This window comes from Rhinolophus ferrumequinum, chromosome 4, assembly GCF_004115265.2.
Source record: "Rhinolophus ferrumequinum isolate MPI-CBG mRhiFer1 chromosome 4, mRhiFer1_v1.p, whole genome shotgun sequence".
NCBI lineage: Eukaryota > Metazoa > Chordata > Mammalia > Chiroptera > Rhinolophidae > Rhinolophus > Rhinolophus ferrumequinum.
The window spans coordinates 61,716,150-61,736,296 of record NC_046287.1 but is presented as its reverse complement, the minus strand read 5'-3'; the positions used below and the strand labels follow the sequence as shown (position 1 = coordinate 61,736,296).

Below are 20,147 nucleotides of genomic sequence, written 5' to 3'. Positions count from 1 at the left end.
CCCTTTGAAGTGTGGCTGCCGATCGCGGCTATTTGACGTGCGGCTCGCGGAAGGCGAAGGTTTTTGTGTTGCTTGCCTGGGCTAGCGGCGGCCGCGGTGGCGTCGGTGGAGGAGGGGTGGAGGCGCGGCGACTGCTGCACCGCGCTCCACGCTGCGGAGCGAGCCCACCCGCTCCGGGAGCTCGTCTCCTCGGTGCTCCCCCTCCCTCCCCACCCCCCCAGTGGCGCTGCCTCCTCCAAATGAGCGATTCGCCCGCTGGATCTAACCCAAGGACACCCGAAAGCAGCGGCAGCGGCAGCGGCGGCGGCGGGAAGAGGCCGGCGGTGCCGGCGGCGGTGTCCCTCTTGCCCCCGGCGGACCCTCTGCGCCAGGCGAATCGGCTCCCTATCAGGGTTCTGAAGATGCTGAGCGCTCACACCGGCCACCTCCTGCACCCGGAGTACCTGCAGCCGCTGTCCTCCACTCCCGTCAGCCCCATTGAGGTCAGTCTCTTGGTCGCTGCCCGCCTAGCGCCTTTCCCATTCTTCCCACCACTGCTGGGCCCACGGCCCTACTCCCTGCGCCCCCGGGCTCGGTGCGACGCTCTGCTCTGGCCACGCTGGCGGACTGGGTGATGAGAGACAGAGAACAGAGGAATCAAAGCCCACCCAGTTCCCCCAGGCTTCTCCATGGAAGGCTCCCATTCCACGCTCTCCCATGGTGTTTTCTCCCGGATTGGGTTTGCTCTTGGAGTCACCACTGGGTCCTTTACTTTACCTCGGCACCCCGTTTCCAGGCCAGAGATTATCTCTCCTGGGGTTTTCCCGCCTCCCCCACCACCACCCGGGTTTGTTCTCTTTGAAGTCCGGATTGCCCGGGTCCTACTCCGCCTCTGTCCCATCCGGTTAGAGCGCACGACGCCCTAGCACTCCCGATCCCAGGTCTTTCTTCCTCCCACTTCCCTGGGTGCCCTCCCCGGGAGGGAGGGGCTACTAAGAGAGCGGCAGCGGCAGCCCTGGCTTTAGAAAGCGCTTCTTCCCGCTCCGACCCCGCGGCGCTACCACCAGAAACCCGTCCCAAGCGAAGTTACCCAAACTGAAGGAATAAGTTTTGCCCTGGGCATAGAGAAGGGGGAGATTTTAAGGGGGCGAGTCACGGCCCTACCTCCAGCCCTCACTCCAGAGAAATCACTTTCTCCCGCGGGTGGCCTTTGGTGGACTTTACTTCCACTGCCCCATTCCCCAGGACTTGTGACGCATTCGGGCATCCAGTGAAGCGAGGGATCCCAGCGACGGGCAGTACGAGCGCAGTTCCAAGCTTAGCTGCCCTACCCGGGCGCTCGCTCTCAGACCCTCTGCCCGAGGCCTTCTGTCGCGCCGCCACCGCGGGTGCTCTCGGCGCCCACCCAGCTCACCCGCTTGCTCCGTCGGTCTCATAGCATAGTCTCACCCCTTCTCCCTCCCTTTGCCACTGTCTCCCACAGCTGGACGCCAAGAAAAGTCCATTGGCGCTGCTGGCCCAGACTTGCTCGCAGATCGGCAAGCCGGACCCGCCGCCCTCGTCCAAGCTCAACTCAGTAGCGGCGGCGGCCAACGGGCTGGGAGCCGAGAAGGACCCTGGCCGCTCCGCCTCGGGTGCCGCCTCCGCGTCTGCGGCGCTCAAGCAGCTGGGGGACTCCCCGGCTGAGGACAAGTCCAGCTTCAAGCCCTACTCTAAGGGCTCCGGTGGCGACTCTCGTAAAGACAGCGGCTCCTCCTCGGTGTCCTCCACCTCCTCCTCGTCCTCCTTGTCCCCGGGAGACAAGGCGGGTTTCAGGGTCCCCAGCGCCGCCTGCACGCCCTTTCCCCCGCATGGAGTGCCAGTCACCGCGTCGTCGTCGTCCTCTTCTCCGGGTGGCTCCCGGGGCGGCTCCCCGCACCACTCTGACTGCAAGAACGGCGGCGGGGGTGGCAACGGGGAGCTGGACAAGAAAGACCAGGAGCCTAAGCCCAGCCCGGAGGCTGCGGCCGTGAGCCGCGGGAGCAGTGGGGAGCCTAGCGCGCACGGCGGTGGTGCCGAGGCCGGGACATCCGGGCGCAAGTCGGAGCCGCCCTCGGCGCTGGTGGGGGCCGGCCACGTGGCGCCGGTGTCACCCTACAAACCGGGTCACTCGGTATTCCCGCTGCCACCCTCCAGCATCGGCTACCACGGCTCCATCGTGGGAGCCTACGCCGGCTACCCCTCTCAGTTTGTGCCTGGCCTGGATCCTAGCAAGTCTGGCCTCGTGGGAGGCCAGCTGTCCGGGGGCCTGGGCCTGCCACCCGGCAAGCCTCCCAGCTCCAGCCCGCTCACCGGGGCCTCCCCACCCTCCTTTCTGCAGGGATTATGCCGCGACCCCTACTGCCTGGGAGGTTACCACAGCGCCTCGCACCTCGGCGGCTCCAGCTGCTCCACTTGTAGTGCACACGACCCAGCAGGGCCCAGCCTGAAGGCTGGCGGCTACCCACTGGTGTACCCCGGGCACCCCCTGCAGCCCGCCGCGCTCTCGTCCAGCGCCGCCCAGGCTGCGCTCCCCGGCCACCCGCTCTACACTTACGGCTTCATGCTGCAGAACGAACCCCTGCCGCACAGCTGCAACTGGGTGGCGGCCAGCGGGCCATGCGACAAGCGCTTCGCCACCTCGGAGGAGCTGCTCAGCCACTTACGGACTCATACGGCCCTGCCGGGCGCGGAGAAACTTCTGGCCGCCTACCCCGGGGCCTCCGGCCTGGGCAGCGCCGCCGCCGCCGCGGCCGCAGCCTCCTGCCATCTGCACCTACCCCCGCCCACCGCCCCGGGCAGCCCCGGGTCGCTGTCATTGCGGAGTCCACACACTTTGGGGCTAAGCCGGTACCACCCCTATGGCAAGAGCCACTTATCCACAGCTGGAGGCTTAGCCGTGCCATCCCTCCCCACAGCCGGACCTTACTACTCGCCATATGCGCTGTACGGACAGAGACTAGCTTCAGCCTCCGCACTCGGATACCAGTAACTACAGCTTCGTCCCACCCACGTCCCCAGCCTCCTCACCCCCTCCTCGTTCTCCCTTTCCCCAGCCGCCTGGCCTCGCTGCAACCTTCACTACTGCTTGTCCCTGCCGGATTCCCCCACCCAGACCCTCCCCACCGGACTGTGTATTTATTTACTATAATGTTAGCTTACAAGCTGGGAATATAAGTGCATTAACGGCCCACACGAGTCAATGGTATGCAAAAAGTCTGTGTTCCCCCCAAATAATAATATTAATCACAAATAACTACATGTTCCCTGCCCCTCTTCCTTTCTTTAATTATTTTTTCTTTTTATTAGATATAAGTTTAAATTTTTTTTCCGTTTGCTTTTTTTTCTTTTTTGATTCGTTTGGTTTTAGGGGAAGAGGGAGAGTTGGGGTTCTGGGGTTCTTTGTTTTGTTCTCCCTTCCTGGGGAGCTTCTTGCATGCTTCTTTACCGTTAAAATTACATTGTCCCCTTCTCTTTTCCCCTCTTTCCCCTTCATTTCCTCTTGTCTCCTTCCATTTGAAGTTCTGTTTTTTTCCTTTGTACAACTTAACAGATTTTTTTTTTGTATCTCATTTGTGGGGGGTGCAATGAGGGGCCTTGGTAGCAGGAGGTCTTGCTCTCTGTTGACCTGGAACTCTGCTCCATGATACCTCCTCTGTGACCCTCTCTTCCTAGCGTCTTTGGTCTGTGCCCTGGCCCCCAAAATTAGAGCCTCGCTCCCCTACCTAATTGCTCTGAGCACCGAGAGCCCTGAGAGAGGGGCCCGAGTGGCCTCAGACAGAGCCTTTCTACTTCCAGTCCCTTCTGGGCCCTAAACAGCCGGCGATCTGCTGGTGGGGGTCCTGTAGGGCTCATCTTAATTCAATTATAAGTCCTAGAAAGCCCTGCTGGCGTGAAACTTTGCTCTTTATATTTTGCAAAGTGCTTTTATAGTCATTGTTTTTCTCTCCTTTATTGGGGCAGTGGTCCCTCTGGCGGTGGGGGGTGGCGTCAGTGATCCTTGCTAGATCCCTCCAAAGCAGACCTGTGGCAGTATCAGCGGGCAGTACAACATTGTAGCTCATTGGGGGAAAGCTGGGGAGTCAGGGAGCATACAGATCACAGCAGCCCCATCGCCACCTCCCAGGCCTGACCCAAGAGCCCCCAAAGTTGGCCGTGGCTTCCATGGGCTCCCTCAGTGACGGATTGAAGACTCGGGCCCTGGGTCTTCTCCCCACACCGTCCCTCTTCCTGGTCTTATACAGCAGCGTGGGGGCTGCGGGGCCTGTTGGGGATAAATAGAGCTCTCCCTTGGTAAGACATATTTTGTTAATAAATGAAATACTTGGCTATATTCACACCGTGATGTGCTTCTCTCTTGCCTCACCCACCGCCCCACTTCCAGACACCTAAGCAGATGCCTTTCTTTTATTCTTGTTTAAAATACCTTATGGTTTCCTTCTCAGATTTCCGTTCAAGGACGAGTTTAAACCCTTTCCTCAAGAAACTGGGAAGAAAAAAAGCAAAACTTCTGCCAATGCATTACAAATAATGTAAAACCGCCTTTATTTCTTTTCCACTTGGTGATTTAGCTCCCAGACTCACCTCAAAGACCTTGACATTTCCTGGGGACAGGGTGGAGGGAGTGTGTAAATGTGGATTTTCCTCTGGACCTAGATTCGAGGTTCGAGGTGCTGAGAAGGGAACCAGGACCCATAGCTCAGACTTCTGTCCGCACAGTCCCAGAGTCCTAAGGGTGAGCAAAGACGATGGGCCTCTGACGCCACCTGGTGGTAGAAAGCCGAGTGACTGGCGCCAGCCCCGACCGCACCTTGCTCGCTTCCCACTCCAAATGCCAAGAATGTCCTCTTTCTTGACGACGCCTTTCATACACCTGAAACTAAAGGGTAAACACACCTGCTGAAATGGGTGCTTCGCAAGGTTTGGAGGCTCCCCAATGCCAGCAGCTGTTTGGGTTTTGCTGAGAAGGTGCGGCTATTATTTAGGACCTTGAAGCCATTCTGGGTCCGTTTTCTTGAGCTCCCACGACTGACACTGGCTTCTGCATCCTCGGACAGGCGAAGGCGGGGTGCCGTTTATAGGGATAGTGGTACGAGGGCCAGGGCACCTTCCCACTGCATGGGGAGTCCCTTAGGCCAGAGAAGGAGATGGGTGACTGCGGGAGGCAGCGAGGCCCGAGCCGCGTGCACCCTGGAGATAACTGGCTTCCCGGGTCGGCGATCCGGGGGCGCCCGCTGAAGCTGGCCCCGTGCAGGTTCCCACTGCGGGACCCCGGGCGCCTGCTTGCTCGGGGCTCACTCGCCCTGGGCGCGTGGGCTCGGCCGCCTGCGCCCGGGATGTGCGGGGCCACCTGTAGGGTGTACTTCAAAAAGACCTTCTTCGCCCCCTCCTGGCTGCACTCCGCGTTGGCGCCACGCAACTTCGGGGTCTGTAGTTGTTGCTGTTGTTTGTTTGCTTTGCTTTTTCTAAGGAATGCGACTTATTGGGTAATGAGTGCTCCGCAAGCCGTACTTCTGACACGTCCGTAGACCAGAGGTCACGTGTGGAAGGGGTGGGAAGGACTCCCTCTCTGCCCGCGATGTTCCAGCCGGCCCCAAACACCACTAGAGAATCACAGGGTGGGGCCTCACCCTCACCGGGAGTCATCCCATCCGCACTTGACAGACCTCAGCATAAGATGTTTTTGTGGAGTTGGGGGTTTGGGATTTTTAGGGAGGTTGCCCCTGTATTTTTGTTTCTGGGCAAAAGTCCTTCACTAGTCAAGACAACCTCAGGCTTCTGCAGAAACTGTCAGTGCTGGCCACCCTAAGACCGTATGTGTGTCCCTGGGGAAGGGGCCAGGGCTGCTGTCATCTTGGAGGGGAGGGGACTGATTCAGGGAGTAGTCGCCCTGAGATCAGAACAGGGTCTTCCTGAGAATTGGCCCGAAACTTTAAAAGACATGAAATGTAGTGACCTGCTTTAATTTTTCTTTGTCTGTTATTTTGTTTGCAGTTGATTATTTCTTACCCTACCCTTTTGTGTTTTTTTTTAAATGCCTTCTAAAACTGCTGGAGATTGCTCCCTCTGCAGGGAGACTTAAGCTTTTCTCTTTCTTAAACTTTGTGGTCTAAGGAATACTGGGCTCTTCTTGGGGGAACCAGAGAAAGCAAGAGACTCAGTATCTCCAACAGCAAACTCTCCATGTAGCAAAAGAAGTTTTTCTGTAGCTGCTTGGCTTACAGTGAGGTTTGAAAATGCAGGCTAGCAACTCTTCAGACAATTGAGTTTCCCCCAGAAAATGCATTAATGGCCTTTGCAGACCTGGGAGGTTGCCCCAACTGCCTTTGTGACACCAAAGGGCAGGCATTAATAGTCTGGAGCGCCCCAGTTCTCATCCTGAAATGTCAGCTCTTCCCACCATAAATGGGTGACGTTCCTAACAAATGAGGCTGTTCTAATTAACTGGTGGGGAATTTGTTACTTTCAGTAGCTAAATCCTAAACCAAGTTGTTGTTTTAATAGAGATAATACTCCCCACCCACTGCTTATTTGCATAATTCATCCAACAACTGTTCTTTGAGAATTACCTCCACCGTCTACCTCTCCGCCTCCTTCTCATCCTAGCCCTCCTCTCCTTCTTCCTAATCTTCCCCAGGCGCCAGAAATGGGGCCTGTGTTCCCAAGGCACCAGGAAGGGTGGAAGCCACAGAGCTGGAACTTGAGACACTGGACGTTCCTGGCTCTAGGTCATATTTTCACACCTCTTGCCTGGTTATTTCTGTGGCCTCGCGGGCAGCAGTGGGAGGAAGGGAGGAGAGAAGGGGGAAAGACTCACAGTCAGATATAGGCTTGAGACAAACAGAATTGCATGGTGCTAAGTTTTTAACTTCCCGGTCATCCCCCCCACCCACAAACCCACCTCCTAAAAACTCTGCAGCCCCAGTGGGAGGTGGGGCCCTTGAGCATCTCTCGGCAGCATTAACTGCCTTACCCTACCCCACATCCTGTGATGTGTCTCTCAATATATGAACTAACTCCTTCCTGATGTATGTCTGGGTTACCGTGGCATTCGTCTTACAATAATCCTTTGGCTCTGCACTTTATTAATCATTCTGTAGGGGAAGCTGCACTCCAGTTTTCTGTTTGATTTGATTTCATTCATCCTGTCTTTTTGTAAAATAGATGGTTGAGTGCATCCGATAATGTATGGTTTAATTTGGAGCACTATGGGTTTGAATTACCATTTTCATAATGTGCTGTGCATTAATGTGTTACATCATTTATAAAGAGGAATGTACTGGGTTTCAAACTTTCTCCTGAAAGCCAAAGTCACCTAAAGGAAACAAAGCCAAATCACACCGACCCATCTTCTTACCTCACTGCCAGAAAAACTCCTGCCTCCCCCACCTGGTGAAATCTGCCAACGCTCATAAAACCCAACATGAGGCTTTTGTGTTCACATAATGCAGGTGGGTGTCAAGGTTTGGGGGGAACTTGCACATGGCTGCCCGGGAGCCATCAATGGCAGTACAAAGCGTCCCCTCATTATTGCATAACAACAGCTTTGCAGCCAGCTCCGTTTGCGGAGACCTCCAGTGGACGGGATCTCGGTCGCCCCTAATCCCAGCACTCCCTCCCCAATGGCTGTAATAACACCAGCTGTCTGTTACTCAAACTCTGACTGAGGAGGAAAAAGCACTGATTATCCAAATACAGTCATTAAAGGGGAAATGTGTTTTTAGGACTGTCAGAGTGATTAATGAGGGCTAGCCGTCTTTGCAAATGCACTTGTTTAGTCTAACTGGCAGCTTCTATTTTCCTATTGATTTATTGCAGCCGTTGCCGGGCCTTAGTGTGTGCGAAGTCAGGGCACTTCACAACTGCGCCCTGTTTAAACAGGAAAAGCATGCACCATTTTGTCCGGGAGGGAGGGAGCAGCCCAAAGTCTCTCCCTTCAGTTCAGTCTCCAGGGGCCAGACCAACAAAGAAGACATTAAAAACCTGCAGCCCGGAGAGGGAAGGAAACTGCCTCCCCTCAGTTGTCCCCAGTCACTCAGTTCCAAGGTCAGTGGAGACGCACCATGGCGCCTGGACAAAGCCTGCCCTATTGTAACACTCAGCATGCCCACATTTTCTCCTCCAGTCCCCCCAAACCACCTGTCAGCCACCGAGTCCAAGTACAGGAAAGGCACCCAGCAGAGGGGGAGGCAAGGGAGGGCACGGATGGGGCAAGGCCAGGCAAAAACAGAGAACAGCAGCAACCCCATGGTCTAGGGTTGGGAACAAGGTCAGGGGCTTTGCAGGAAATTGATTGAGCCTAATGGTTGATTTCAACTTTTCAAAAGAGATGGGGGGACCACAAGAGTGATAACTACTTCTTTCCACTTTTAGAGTTTCTGTTTTGACAAATGATGTATCTAATGACCAAACTAGAGAAATGGCAGCTTGGAAATAGAGTCCCAGTTTGAGGATTACACATCCCGCTGGTCAGTCATCACAGCAAACAGAATGTACAGAATTCCTGTTACGTGCCCAGCACAAAGCTGGATGCCGTGAGACAGAGACAAAATTCCTGCCCATTTTTCTTGGGGGCGACAAGACATACCATGAGACAGGGAGCAAGATAGCATTATATATAACTGCATTTATGCTGATCTAATAAAGTGCTAAACCGTTCTGTGCAGACAGTGGAGAACAGGACAGGATATAATGAGGTGCTAATCGTGCAGCTCCGATGGTCCAGCTGCAGGAGCTAGAGGGGGTGCTTCCTGGCGCTTATGTTGGGGACCCTCTCATGGGAGCTCCAATCTGTTGGGAGGTTCCCCAATTCCTCCTACACTGGAAAGCCGGAGGAGGCCTCCATTCCATAGTAGTGAGAAGGCTGGAACTTGAGCCCCTGAGCCCGTAATTTCCATTTCTAAAGCAGATCAAGGGACAGGCTTCACTAATGCTGTAAACAACACATCTGAATTTTCTTCCACCTGTCCTCTCCAGAATCAGCTTGCACCTTCCACAGAACATTCCAGGCATGGAAACGGTTTGTACTTCTTCCTAAATGAAATGCCTTTCCAAGTTCTCCCAGGGTGGTGGCATATCACCAGTATTATTAACACTTCCTAAAACAGGAAAAGCTGTCAATGAATTTGGATCACAGATAAACTTTTAAGTTTTAAAGAAAACTTTCTCTTAAGAGAAAAGAAGTTGGACCTGCTGGCTGAGAAAAAAATGAAGTGACCATATTTTATAAACTTCAAAATGGAAACCAGTGGTACAAGTACTTTGGTGAACATTAGGGCTGTCCTAGAAAATCCAGAAAATTCAGTCATTGTACATATAGTAGAAAGAACATTGAAATGGAAGTCAAGAAATCTGGACTTTTTCTGAAACTTGATTGCTGTGTGACGTTGATCAAGTCACTTAATCTCTGAGTCTCTTTTCCATTTCTGAAATGAAGTCACTGGGCCCTATAGTCTTGAAGTTCTTTCTAACTGGAATATTCTATGAGTTGGTCAGAGTTGGTTAGAATGCTCAGTCACTGGCCCCCAGTCAGATACAATTCTGAAGTTCCCATCAGCACAGCAAGTGTGGAAGATCCAAAAGAGGGAACCTCATAATTTTACCTAAATCATAGAGGGTGGGTGGTGCATACACAAGAAGAATATTTAACGTGGACTTTTTACCCAGAGAACTGGCTTCAACAAAACGAATTATTAAAGTATTTTTTAATTTGATGAAATGCTAAGTAGAGGGTGATTCAGGTATTTTAGAGACTGTGGTGGCTTAAGTGAGTCAGACATTATTTAAAATAATGTTGAGAATCCTGTGAAGTTAAACCAAGGTCTACAGAAAGAATCACATTTTTCATAGCCTACAGCCAATTGCTTTTGGAAAATGGGACAGGCGAGGAAAGAAATGAAAAGCAGATAAAGATCAAACCACAGTGGGGGTACGTTTGCTCTGAGTGGGCAGTGGGTATCTACACAGACCTTTGGAACATAAAATAAAATGATCCTTCTGGAGTTTAAATCAGAGCTAGATTTTAGAAGGAGAGCAACAGTTAGGAAAATGTGACTGCACGTTTCCCCATGTCCTGTCTGCTCTCCTGGGTGTGTACACGTGAGTGTGTGTGTGAGGGTGCGTGTGTGCCTGTGTGTGTTATATGGGTTTGTATGCAGTCCATAAAGGAAATAGTGTGACTGTGATCTTCCTTCTTACTTTTGACAACTTTGAATACGTGCACCACCAAACAAATATACAGAAATGATAGGCCAGGCCCACCTTAGGGCACCTAAAGAAGCATCATTTTGTGTATGCCATGGCACAGTTAAATATAGTAACATATGCTGGGCATTTTATACTTACAACAAACTTCCAGTTCCCTTTAATGAGCAAACTGAAATTTGGAGAGGTTAAATAAATTGCCCAAGATCTTACAGTTAAAGAGCTGTGGAGCCAGGATTCTAACACAGTTCTGACTGTAAAAACCCTTTGCACTAAGCCAAGTAGCTTCAGACTTTGTATCTAGATGGGTCTGGATGCTACAGAAGAATAGAATTAGGAGAAATGTCCCATCAAAATGTTTTGGCCAACGTGCCTGCAGGGGTTGGGACCATGCTAGAGACCATGCAGTTCAAACACTGGCCTTGTCCTTCATTTCCAAGAGCTGAGATGCTGCTCGATGCAGTGGATTCGACTCCCTCAGTAAACACTATAGAGTGCCCACTACAGGCTCGGTACTAGGCTCTTCTCCGGGGGTTAAAAAGATGGGAGAGACACTGGCCTTGTTTCAACGCGCTTACAGCCTAGTAGGAGATAGATGTGTGAGCTAATTAAGCAATGCTGTTGCAATGCTCAGTACAGGCTAGATTATGCTGTGGTAACGAATTAATGCCAAAATCTCAGGGGCTTAACAAAACAAAGGCTTATTTTTCACTTATACTACATCTGCACCATGGATTGATAGGGATCTCTGTATCAGTCATGATGTGACCAGAGAAGCAGAACCAGTAACAGAGTAAGGCGTTTATCTCCAACATTGGTTTATGCAATTGTGGTGGCTAGCTAAGCTAGTCAGAAGTCTATAGGGCAGGCAGGCAGGAAGGGAATGTCACAAGCAAGTTAACTCCACCGGCCTGAGCCATTTGGAGTTCCTGTGCTCAGGGAAGGCCTAAGCATGCTGGTAAGGGGCCCACTGGATTACGTCAGGCCCACCCCAGATAATCTCCCTCGTGAGCCACTTAAATTCAACTGATAAAGGATCTCAATCACATCTGCAAATTTCCTCCACAGAAGCACCTAGATCAGTGTTTGATTAAGTAACTGAAGACTGTAGTGTTTTCAGTTGGTGACACATCAGAAAGCATCACAGTGTTGAACGTAATGAATCAGGCCCACTGACTGAAGAGGAACGTCCTCAGAGGTTACAGGAGGGGAAGCGCTGGAGGGTCTTACATGAATAATTGCATGTTTCAGGCTAAAAATGGCATGTCACCTCTGCTCATAATCCTCTGGCCAGAACCATTCACGTGGCCCATCTTCATTGCAAAGGCAGGATGTTGACTCTCCCTCATGCCCCAAGGAGAGGAAGGCTGGAGGAGAGCCCACCACAGGTGTTGTCTGGATGCGTGACTAGCTTCATCCTGCCTCCACCCTATGCTCACTGCACACAGGGGGGAAAGTTTGTGGTGAAATGAAGGCACACAGCAACTGCCAAGGGCTACACCAGGAGCAAGGGAGAAACCAGGGTAAGAGCCCCCGTCCCTCACACCTGCTCACCTCCACCCTGCTTCCTCTGCCTTCCCAAACAGAAACTCCTTCCAAACCCACTGAGACCTGTTTATCTGGATAAAGTTTACATTTGAAATGTAGGAACCAGGTGGCTCTGGGGATGGAATGCTCCAGACAGACAAGGCTGGCCTCTCCGCAGTTAGGACAGACCGCTCAGGGCTATGAGACCCTGAAGTTCAAAGAGATTTGTGACTTCTGCGTACCTTGCAGTCCTGACATATCCACCAGTGGCCTGCAAAGAACCATCTATCTGAGCACTGAGACAGCGTATCAACAACCCCTCCTTACGTAAGGGCAGGGACCTTGGACGGATTGGACTCTGGCAGTATTTTCATCTATGAAACTTACAAAAAGCTAAGGATTGATTCAAAGTGCTAATGATCAATGGTCACTGCCAAACAAGTGCCATCCACAGCACGTGTTCTAAACTGAAATGACAAAGATCCGGGCAAGAGGGACCAGGCATGGCCTTCCTTTTTCCTTCTCTCTAACATTTCCTAAGTGCTTGCTGTGTGCCAGGCACTGTGCTAATCACTTTCCATATAAGATTCATGTAATCCTGGCAGCAGTTTTTGCAGTGAGGCTGTTATTGAACACATTGCCCTCCCCCGGGTCACAAAGCCAGTGAGCAGTAGAGGCAAGATCCCCACCAAGTCGTGCTGGTTCCCAGGACGCATCCTCCCCCCACCAGAGCCACCATGTAGTGTGGTGCAGGGGAGCCCCACACGAGGGCATCTGGCCCGAGGAGCACGTGGGGGCTCCACGGCCACCCCTTACACCTCACGGGGCTGCACCAGCCTGGAAGCCGGCCTTTCTCTCAGTCTCCCAAAGGCTCCAGATGGCTGGGGGCAGGACAGGTGGAGCCTTGCTAACCTCTGACCCTGTCTAAAGACCACAGCTCAGGAAGGAACCTTAAACCCCCTGACCCCAGGCTCACCTCCTGATGGTCTTGAATGCCCGCACATGTGCTTGTGGCAATTATTTCCTGAGACCCTGCTATGCGTGCTCAACGCCATCAGAGGATAGAAGATGCATAAGACATGACCCTTCGCATCAAACTGCTTACAATCTAGCAGGGAAAACAGTACAAACACATACTAATAGTGCAAAATGAAAGATAACATTAACAAATGTAGAGGACCCATAACAAGTGCTAGGTGTTCAGAACACCCTGGGAGCTGGAAGGATTCAGTGGTTCACTCAGCCCCCAGAGGAAGAAGGAGAGGTCTCTGAGGCCAGAGGGACAGTCTGAGGGAAGCCCAAAGCCGGACCGTGCAAGGTGTGTGGGGACATCCCTCCAGCTCACACCAACCAGCTCTGGCCTGCACGGAGCTGAAAGGCACCTGAAGTATAACGTAAGGGAGCCAGTGCTTTGGGGCCACCTGCAACGGTGCAGCACCCAGCAGCCTGATCAAAGGAGGACGACAGCCTCAGTGCAGATACGGCAGTTAAGCACAGTGAAGGGGCTGCAGCGAGAAGGAAGGCTCTTTGCAAAATTCAGCCCAGGCCTTGGAATTGAAACCTGCATCACACTGGTGGCCCAGCTGTCCTGGTCACAGCCACCCACCCTGGGCTCTCCTGCTCCCAGGGCCCACCTTCCTGGCTCCAGTTACAGCTTTAGGGCCCGGAGCACAGCACAGGACTCCGAGCCTCCTAATGGTGACACTGCCACGTGGGACCTTCACACCCATCCCCTTCTTGACGCTCACCTGCCTCCCTGACCCACTCCTTCTCTGGGAGTGTTGGAGGGGAAAATGTTCTTAGACAGCATCCTTCTTTGCACCCCTTGCCACTAACCATCACCCTCCCCTCCCCCAATGCCATTCCTCCCCCAACACACACACACACACTCTCTCCCTCTCCCCCTCACCTCCCTTCCCTCCCCCACCCCTTCCCCTCCATTTGTTTCAATGAACAGCCCCTTTTATCTATTCTGTAGGTACAAATGAAGCTGTCAAATTTGATCAGGCGCTTGATATGACAGGCTGTGGGAGTCAGGACCCCTTGAACAGAGCGGGCCTTGTCTGTCACAGCCGGCCTGACACTTCCCATAATGCCCAGACTGATGAGATTCTGAGTAGGGCCCAGCACATTTTCAACTCTATTTTGGGTGAAAACCCTTCTTGAAAGATCTTGAAAGGAGCTGGCAGTTCAGCCGCCCGGATGATTAATGAGGGTTGGCTCCACTGGATGGATTTCTCCTGGTGCCAACAGCCGTCCTCCCAACAGGCTAGAACGTGTTGCCATCGACTTCCCCCCGGCACTTCCCCCTCATAGCAACACCCCCATAGAAACCTTTCCCACCAACCCTCGGACGTTCCCCCTCACGCAACCCTTCACCTCCGCTCACAACTACCTCTAACCCTGCGTCACTCACTTCCTTTCTCGTTTTCTGATGCAAGAGCAGCCCTGCATGTGGAAAACGTTAAACGTCACAACTAGGTGAGGCCTGGCTGGCGTGAGCAGGGCCTGCCGGACAGCTCTGCAGCTTTGAGGGGTGCAGAGGGTGGACTGAGAGGGGACGGAAGAGGACAGTAACCCAAACTCTTATTGGGTGCCATGTCACACACCCAAGTGGTCAGGAATAAGCCTACTTTTTCTCCATGGATCTCAGGGGCTTGGGGACAGAAACCATGGGGTGTCTAGAGCCCCAAAGAGATAAAGCATCAAAGTCCTTGTTTTTCTCTTATCTCAGCGTTTTTCAGAGGGGGCATGTTTGGACCCAGACGTTTCTTTATTGGGCAGGACCCTCCTTGGTCTCGAGACACAACTTGTTTTTAGCGCCCCCCACCCCAATATGGAGACAACCAAATATATCCCCTACAATCCCAAACACCCTCTAGCCCTGTTTAAGAAACACTATTAGGGTAAAGAGGCCCCTCCCTCTCTCGTGCCTTGAGGGCCTTGTCTGCTTCCTTCAGCCCTTACTGATACCTCAAGCCCACCCAGCCCAGACAGCACCTTGAATGAGGAGGAAGGAGGAGGTGAGGGTGTTACCCCACCCATCCCCAACACTAACTTTTCTCCTCTGACGCTTGCCTCCAATCAACGCTGCTCTAAACTCTATATCCTCCTCTTCCTCTTTTGCTCTCCTCTTTTCCCCAGCAGATTATGGCTTATTTGTGCTTAATAAGGGAAGAGAATGGTGCCAAAAACTTCTTTGGAGTTTCCAATCTCAGAATCCTTCAGGAATGGGCCAGTAGAAGGCAGTTGGGGTCAGGAACGTGTTGTTTCTTTTTAGAACATCCACCGATTTCTTCTTCAAGCCAGGCTCAGAGGTCTGGGGACTCTACCAAAGGAGAACCTGGGTCCTGTAACCAGGGCCAGCACCCAGGATCTCTGGTGGAGCAGGCCATGAGGAGTGTTCCCAAAACACCAAGCTCCTCACTCCTCATTTTCTTGTCTCCTATTTTGAGAGAGAGAGAGAGAGAGAGAGAGAGAGAGAGAGAGAGAGAGAGAGAGAGAGAGGAGTCCCATAGTTTACCAATCCCCAGGCCACTGGGTAAGTGCCCAATCAGCTCAGAGATCATCGGGCCCGAGAAGGACCCAGCGCCATCAGTGCGTTCATTCCGTACCATCTACGGAGCATCTACTACGTGTACGGCACAGGGCTAGACTCTGGGCGTGCAATACTGAGCGAGAAGACACACTGTCCCTGCCTTCGTGGAACTTACTAATAAGGAGAGAAAAAACTGAACGAATCAATACAGAATTATAAACTGGGACAGTAGCGATGAAGGCAAAGCAGAGTGTCACAGTGCATACACAAAGGGTATAACAAAGGAGCCTCATTTAGAACTAAGGGCAGGGAGAGCCTCTCTGGGAACATGATCTTGACACTGAGACCTGAGGCTGAGTGGTTAGCCAGGTGAAGAGGGACGAGTGTCTCAGGCTAAGGAAATCCACGCCTGAACATCAGCTGCATGCTCTGTCACGAAAGCTGTGCTTCCAGGGAAGGACAAAAACCCAGTAACTCAGCCCGAGCCAGGGGAGATCCAGAAGTGGGAAGGGCGGGGAGGAGAAGGGAAGGCAGGGGTGCAGAGTGAGAACCCTGACCATCCAGTCATCCCACGGTCCAAGGCACCAACAACCGCTTCCTCGGCAAGGCAGGACCTTATCAACGCCAGCCAGAGGGAGATGGGAAATGACGTGGTTGAACAGGACCTCTCCAGAGTCTTGCAGGGAGGCCCTGGGGCACAGCTTGGAGATTTTCTAGCTCCTGAAGCTGTAGCATGGAGCTACTGATGGAGAAAGAACTTAAGATAATGATCACTCAAATCAATATATAATTACAAGGTTCTTGCCAGGAGTGTGAAACTTGAGGGATACTTGGCTCTCTCTTTTGCACAAAGATAATTTTTTAATGAAAAATGTTTCTTACTCTTGGAAACCCATAGGACTTCACTGGCTCCCTATTGTCGAATCAAGGCCAAACCTTTAAGCTAGCATTCACGTTGCCCCCAAAATGGCCACATAGACCTTTCCACCCTGCCCTACCAGAACCCTTCACAGGAGCCAAGCCCAACTCGCTGTTTCCTAGACATCAAGCTCCTGCATCGAGTTGTTCCTTCTTCCTAAAAAGCCTATCCCCCTCCTCACAAGTTCACTGGTCTCACTTTCACCCCACCCAGTTGTAGCTCCCTTGAGCCCCTTATTTTTGTCTTATTTACAATCCTTCTCTATGTGAGGACCCCTCATTGCCCCCCACTGGACCATAACTTCCTGAAAGGTAAGAATGGTGTTTTATTCCTCTGTGTATCCTATGTACCTAGGACAGTGCCCAGGCACATAGCAGACTGTCAATAAACTCTTGCTGAGTTCCCTTTCATTGGAAAACAGCTAAAAGGCTTAAACATTTGTCAACATCTTTGAACTGAAGTCATTAGCTTGGTGAGAGACGAGACCTGGGGATGGTGGTGGATAAAACTCAAAGAAGGGACAAAGCCAGAGCAATCAGGAAAGACAGAATGTACACCTCCACCAATGGCCCCGTGACTAGTTGCTCCAGAAGCCTTCCCTTCTCTCATCAGTCTCTCCACGCACAAAACAGGAAGGGCAGTACTGAGGGCACAGGCAGTGACTCTGAGAACTCTGGCTAGAGTGGCAAATCCTAGAGGCAAGCACAGGAGACCCAACTGGGGATTGGGCAGTCAGGGACCTCCTTCCTCTACCAACACCCCATGGTGGCTGAAATTCCCCAACTCAACTCATTCCTTGGAGTTAAGGAAAAAAGTCCTGAAAAAAGAAATCACTAAAATGTCCTTATGAAAGGGGTAGAGGGAGAAGACAACCCTCTTATACATCTGTGTTCGCCAAACCTGTTTGGGAACAGCCAGCACCCAAGTAGACAGCACACAAGGTCTGCAGGGAATGAGACATGAGACCATTGAGGCGTGGGAAGGAGCCAGGTCAGGAAAGTTCTGAAACATGAACATTTTCCCAGGAAAGGCAGCTCTGGGGTCACACTCCCAGGAGAAGCTGGCATCCAGACAGCATACACACCAAGAATGCAAAGCAAGAGGACTTCCCTTCACAGAGCAACCGGCCAAGATACAGTCTCTGTTTGATGCTTATCTCATCCACTGAAAGCCACCACATGAGGCAGAGACCTTGAGCTGTGTCATTGGTGTATCCACAGTGTGTAGTCTGTGCCTAGTATGCAACAGGCACTCAACAGACATTTCTTGAATAAACGAATGATGAATAAGGCTGTAGAGCAGAGCTGAGAATGGATTCCCTCTCCAGTCTGCAAAAGGCACCAGAAGACCTGCAGAGATTCAGGCCCAAGTTGTTGGAAGCCATCCCTGAAATTAGTCAAGTCCCCCCACCTCGCAGACAGAGGTCCACACCTGAGCAGCTTGGGAAGGACACACTTTACAAACTTACCCCACCAGCTTTTGGAACAGAACCGAGCTCCCTGCTGTCTTTCACGATTTCTTCAGGGAGAAAAAGAATTTTCCTGGCCATTGGGCCAGAATATAAAAACAAGGCTTCATAAAGCAGGCCTAAGAAGGAAAGAGTAGGCCAAAAACAATATGCTCCTCTCTCCCCTGTTTTTCTAGGACCTCAACTCCTTTACCCAGTGAGGAGGAGGAGAGGGGAGCAAAGCCTAATGACCCTCTGCCCCCTTGCCAGGACAGAGGCCCTCGCAGGCAGGGAGTCAAAGAAAACTTTTCCGAGACTGATTACCGAGAGGGTAACTAGGTACACAGAGCACATGTGAACAGGCTCCTCGTTTCCAATTCAGGACTGTCAGATGGTGATTAATGACTAACAGCCACAGAGCAGCCTTGATTGCCAAGTGCCGTATTGTTAATGCTGACATTTAATGAGGCTGGACACAACTCCAGTACAATTCCACACCATCATCTGCAAATAGCGCTCGACGGACTTAATTGGTTAAGTATTTGTGTGTGTGTGTGTGTGTGTGTGTGTGAGAGAGAGAGAGAGAGAGAGAGAGAGAGAGAGAGAGAGAGAGAGAGAGAGAGAGAGAAGGCAGGAGAAAGGGGTGAGATGTCTGTGTGTGAATTTGCCCCATGTGGGCATCTACACTTTCATATCCACTCACTCAGGTAGAGTGAGTCCGTATGACTGTACGTACAGCCCTGTGATATCACCTCAGTCCCCAGCAGAAACGTCTCTGACAGGGTGAAACCTCGCACTGCACCCTCCCCACCCTGCCACTGCGTCTGACCCCTGCTGTGGTCTCCCACCACCACCATCACGGCTGTCTCTCGGGAGCAGCCAGGAACTGGCATGTTTGTGAAGTTACAACACATGCAAGAGAGTTGAAAGAAGAAGTTGTCTAGAAGTGGGCCTGGATCCAGGGCTCCTGAGAAGCCACTTTTTCACTGGATTCAGATCAATGGTCCCTTGGCCCGCCTGACTGGGTGGTTCCTCCTTTGCCAAGAGAAAACTGTTCCCCCCATTCCGGAACTCAACACTCTTGTAGGAGAGGAACGGAATCCATCTTATTGTTCTAGAAATAGAGTCCCAGGCAATAGGGACAGAGAGACTGGCTCAGCAAGCATTCTCTGGGCCAACTGAGCAAGGTGACAAAGGGCACAGGAAAGGAGATGTTGGCTCCAAAAGAGAAGATCAATTCAAGGAGTCTGTCTGTACTCACGGAACGCTGGCAGGACTTAGCTGTTGTAGCTTCGCCTCACCAGGACAGAGGGAGGGAGGAGAAACCCAGGTAGCCGGCAGTCTAGCTGGAGAAATGACAAGTGGACAGAGAAGAGCAGCCTGGACAGTGGATGCAAGAGCCAAATAAGCAGCACAGGTGGTCAGGGCCACCAGTATTCAGAGGAGAGGCCAGTTCAGAGGAAGGGGCTTGAGATACCTAGAAAAGGCAGGGAGTACGCAAAGCGATCTGCAAAATGGGAAGCCTCAGGGAGAAAGAGCTGGGAAGGCCATTATCCAGGTGAGGGTTTGAGGAAGTTGAATTCCCATGAATTCTCCCTTTAAAACCTTGTTTCTCAAAGTGTGGCCCTCAACCCAACAGCATCCCCATGGCCTGGGAGCCTGTTCAAAATGTAGATTCTCAAGCCCCACCCCAGACCTCTGGCTCTAAATCTTCATCTGAACAAGATCCTCAGGCCATTGTACACAAGTTCAAGTGTGAGAAGCACTGCTCTACATGTCCCGTCAGGAAGCCACACACAGAAGCAGGCCTGACTCAAGGACCTAGTGTCTAGAAGTCCCCTGACATTTGTCCAGGGCTCCCTCCATCTTCCCTGTCCTCCCTGTTCCCCCACCCCCAGTGGTCCTGTGAACCAGGGCTGGGACACCCCGGAACTATCAGCAGGGCTGTTGTTGCTTTCTTCCTTTCAGAGCAGGACACAGCAGGGCAGCCTCAGTTTTAGGGCTGCTACCATGGGAAGGCCCCCTGAGGACGGAAGGGCTTTGGTCACAGACAGGAGCAGAGACGTTCTCTTGTGGGTTTCCCACGTCTGGGGTCATTGTTCCAGCCCAGTGGTTGGAACCTATGTGGCCCATGCTGGGGAATTCAGCTCCTTATTGAGGCCTCCTGTAATTACCACCAGCGCTGGCCGTCCTTCTGTGAGGCATTCTGAACCTCCCTGGTTGCCCTGCTCCAGCCACCCTAGGTGTGGGAGGATCTGCCTCAGGAAATAATAATTAAAAGCTAATGTTTCCTCTTGTGACTCTGGGCCTACGGTCACTCCTGCTGTGCCCCAACCTTCCAAACCCTTTCTATGAACCACATCTTCCCTGCCTCAGCCTTTGCTCTTTGAAATGACTAACAGTTAGGGGCTCTTCTCACTAGCTGCCTTTTCTTTCTCCCCCCTGCCAAATTAAGCTCCCCCCACCTTCACTAAATGCTCCTGTGACCTCGGCCCTGTAACCCCGCTCTGTAGGAA

General features: G+C 52.2%; 1 protein-coding gene and 1 long non-coding RNA gene across 2 annotated transcripts; one reads left to right on the top strand and one right to left on the bottom strand.

Moving 5' to 3' along the window:
- The first annotated feature begins 35 nt into the window (after positions 1–35).
- ZNF703 (zinc finger protein 703) lies at positions 36–4,336 on the top strand. The gene is made up of 2 exons (XM_033104310.1): positions 36–482; positions 1,463–4,336. The coding sequence occupies exons 1-2, from the start codon at positions 240–242 to the stop codon at positions 2,987–2,989; spliced, it is 1,770 nt and encodes a 589-aa protein (XP_032960201.1). The 5' UTR covers positions 36–239; the 3' UTR covers positions 2,990–4,336.
- Positions 3,552–17,934, bottom strand: LOC117021330 (uncharacterized). The gene is made up of 2 exons (XR_004422846.1): positions 17,653–17,934; positions 3,552–4,870 (listed from the first exon to the last, which is right to left on the bottom strand). It is a non-coding gene; the product is annotated as an uncharacterized LOC117021330 (long non-coding RNA).
- Positions 17,935–20,147: the final 2,213 nt, after the last annotated feature.

Excerpts from the sequence above, each read along its gene's own strand:
- ZNF703 (XM_033104310.1), top strand. The coding sequence starts at position 240 with ATGAGCGATTCGCCCGCTGGATCTAACCCAAGGACACCCGAAAGCAGC. Across the intron at positions 483-1,462 it reads CTCCCGTCAGCCCCATTGAG|CTGGACGCCAAGAAAAGTCC; the intron begins GTCAGTCTCTTG and ends TGTCTCCCACAG.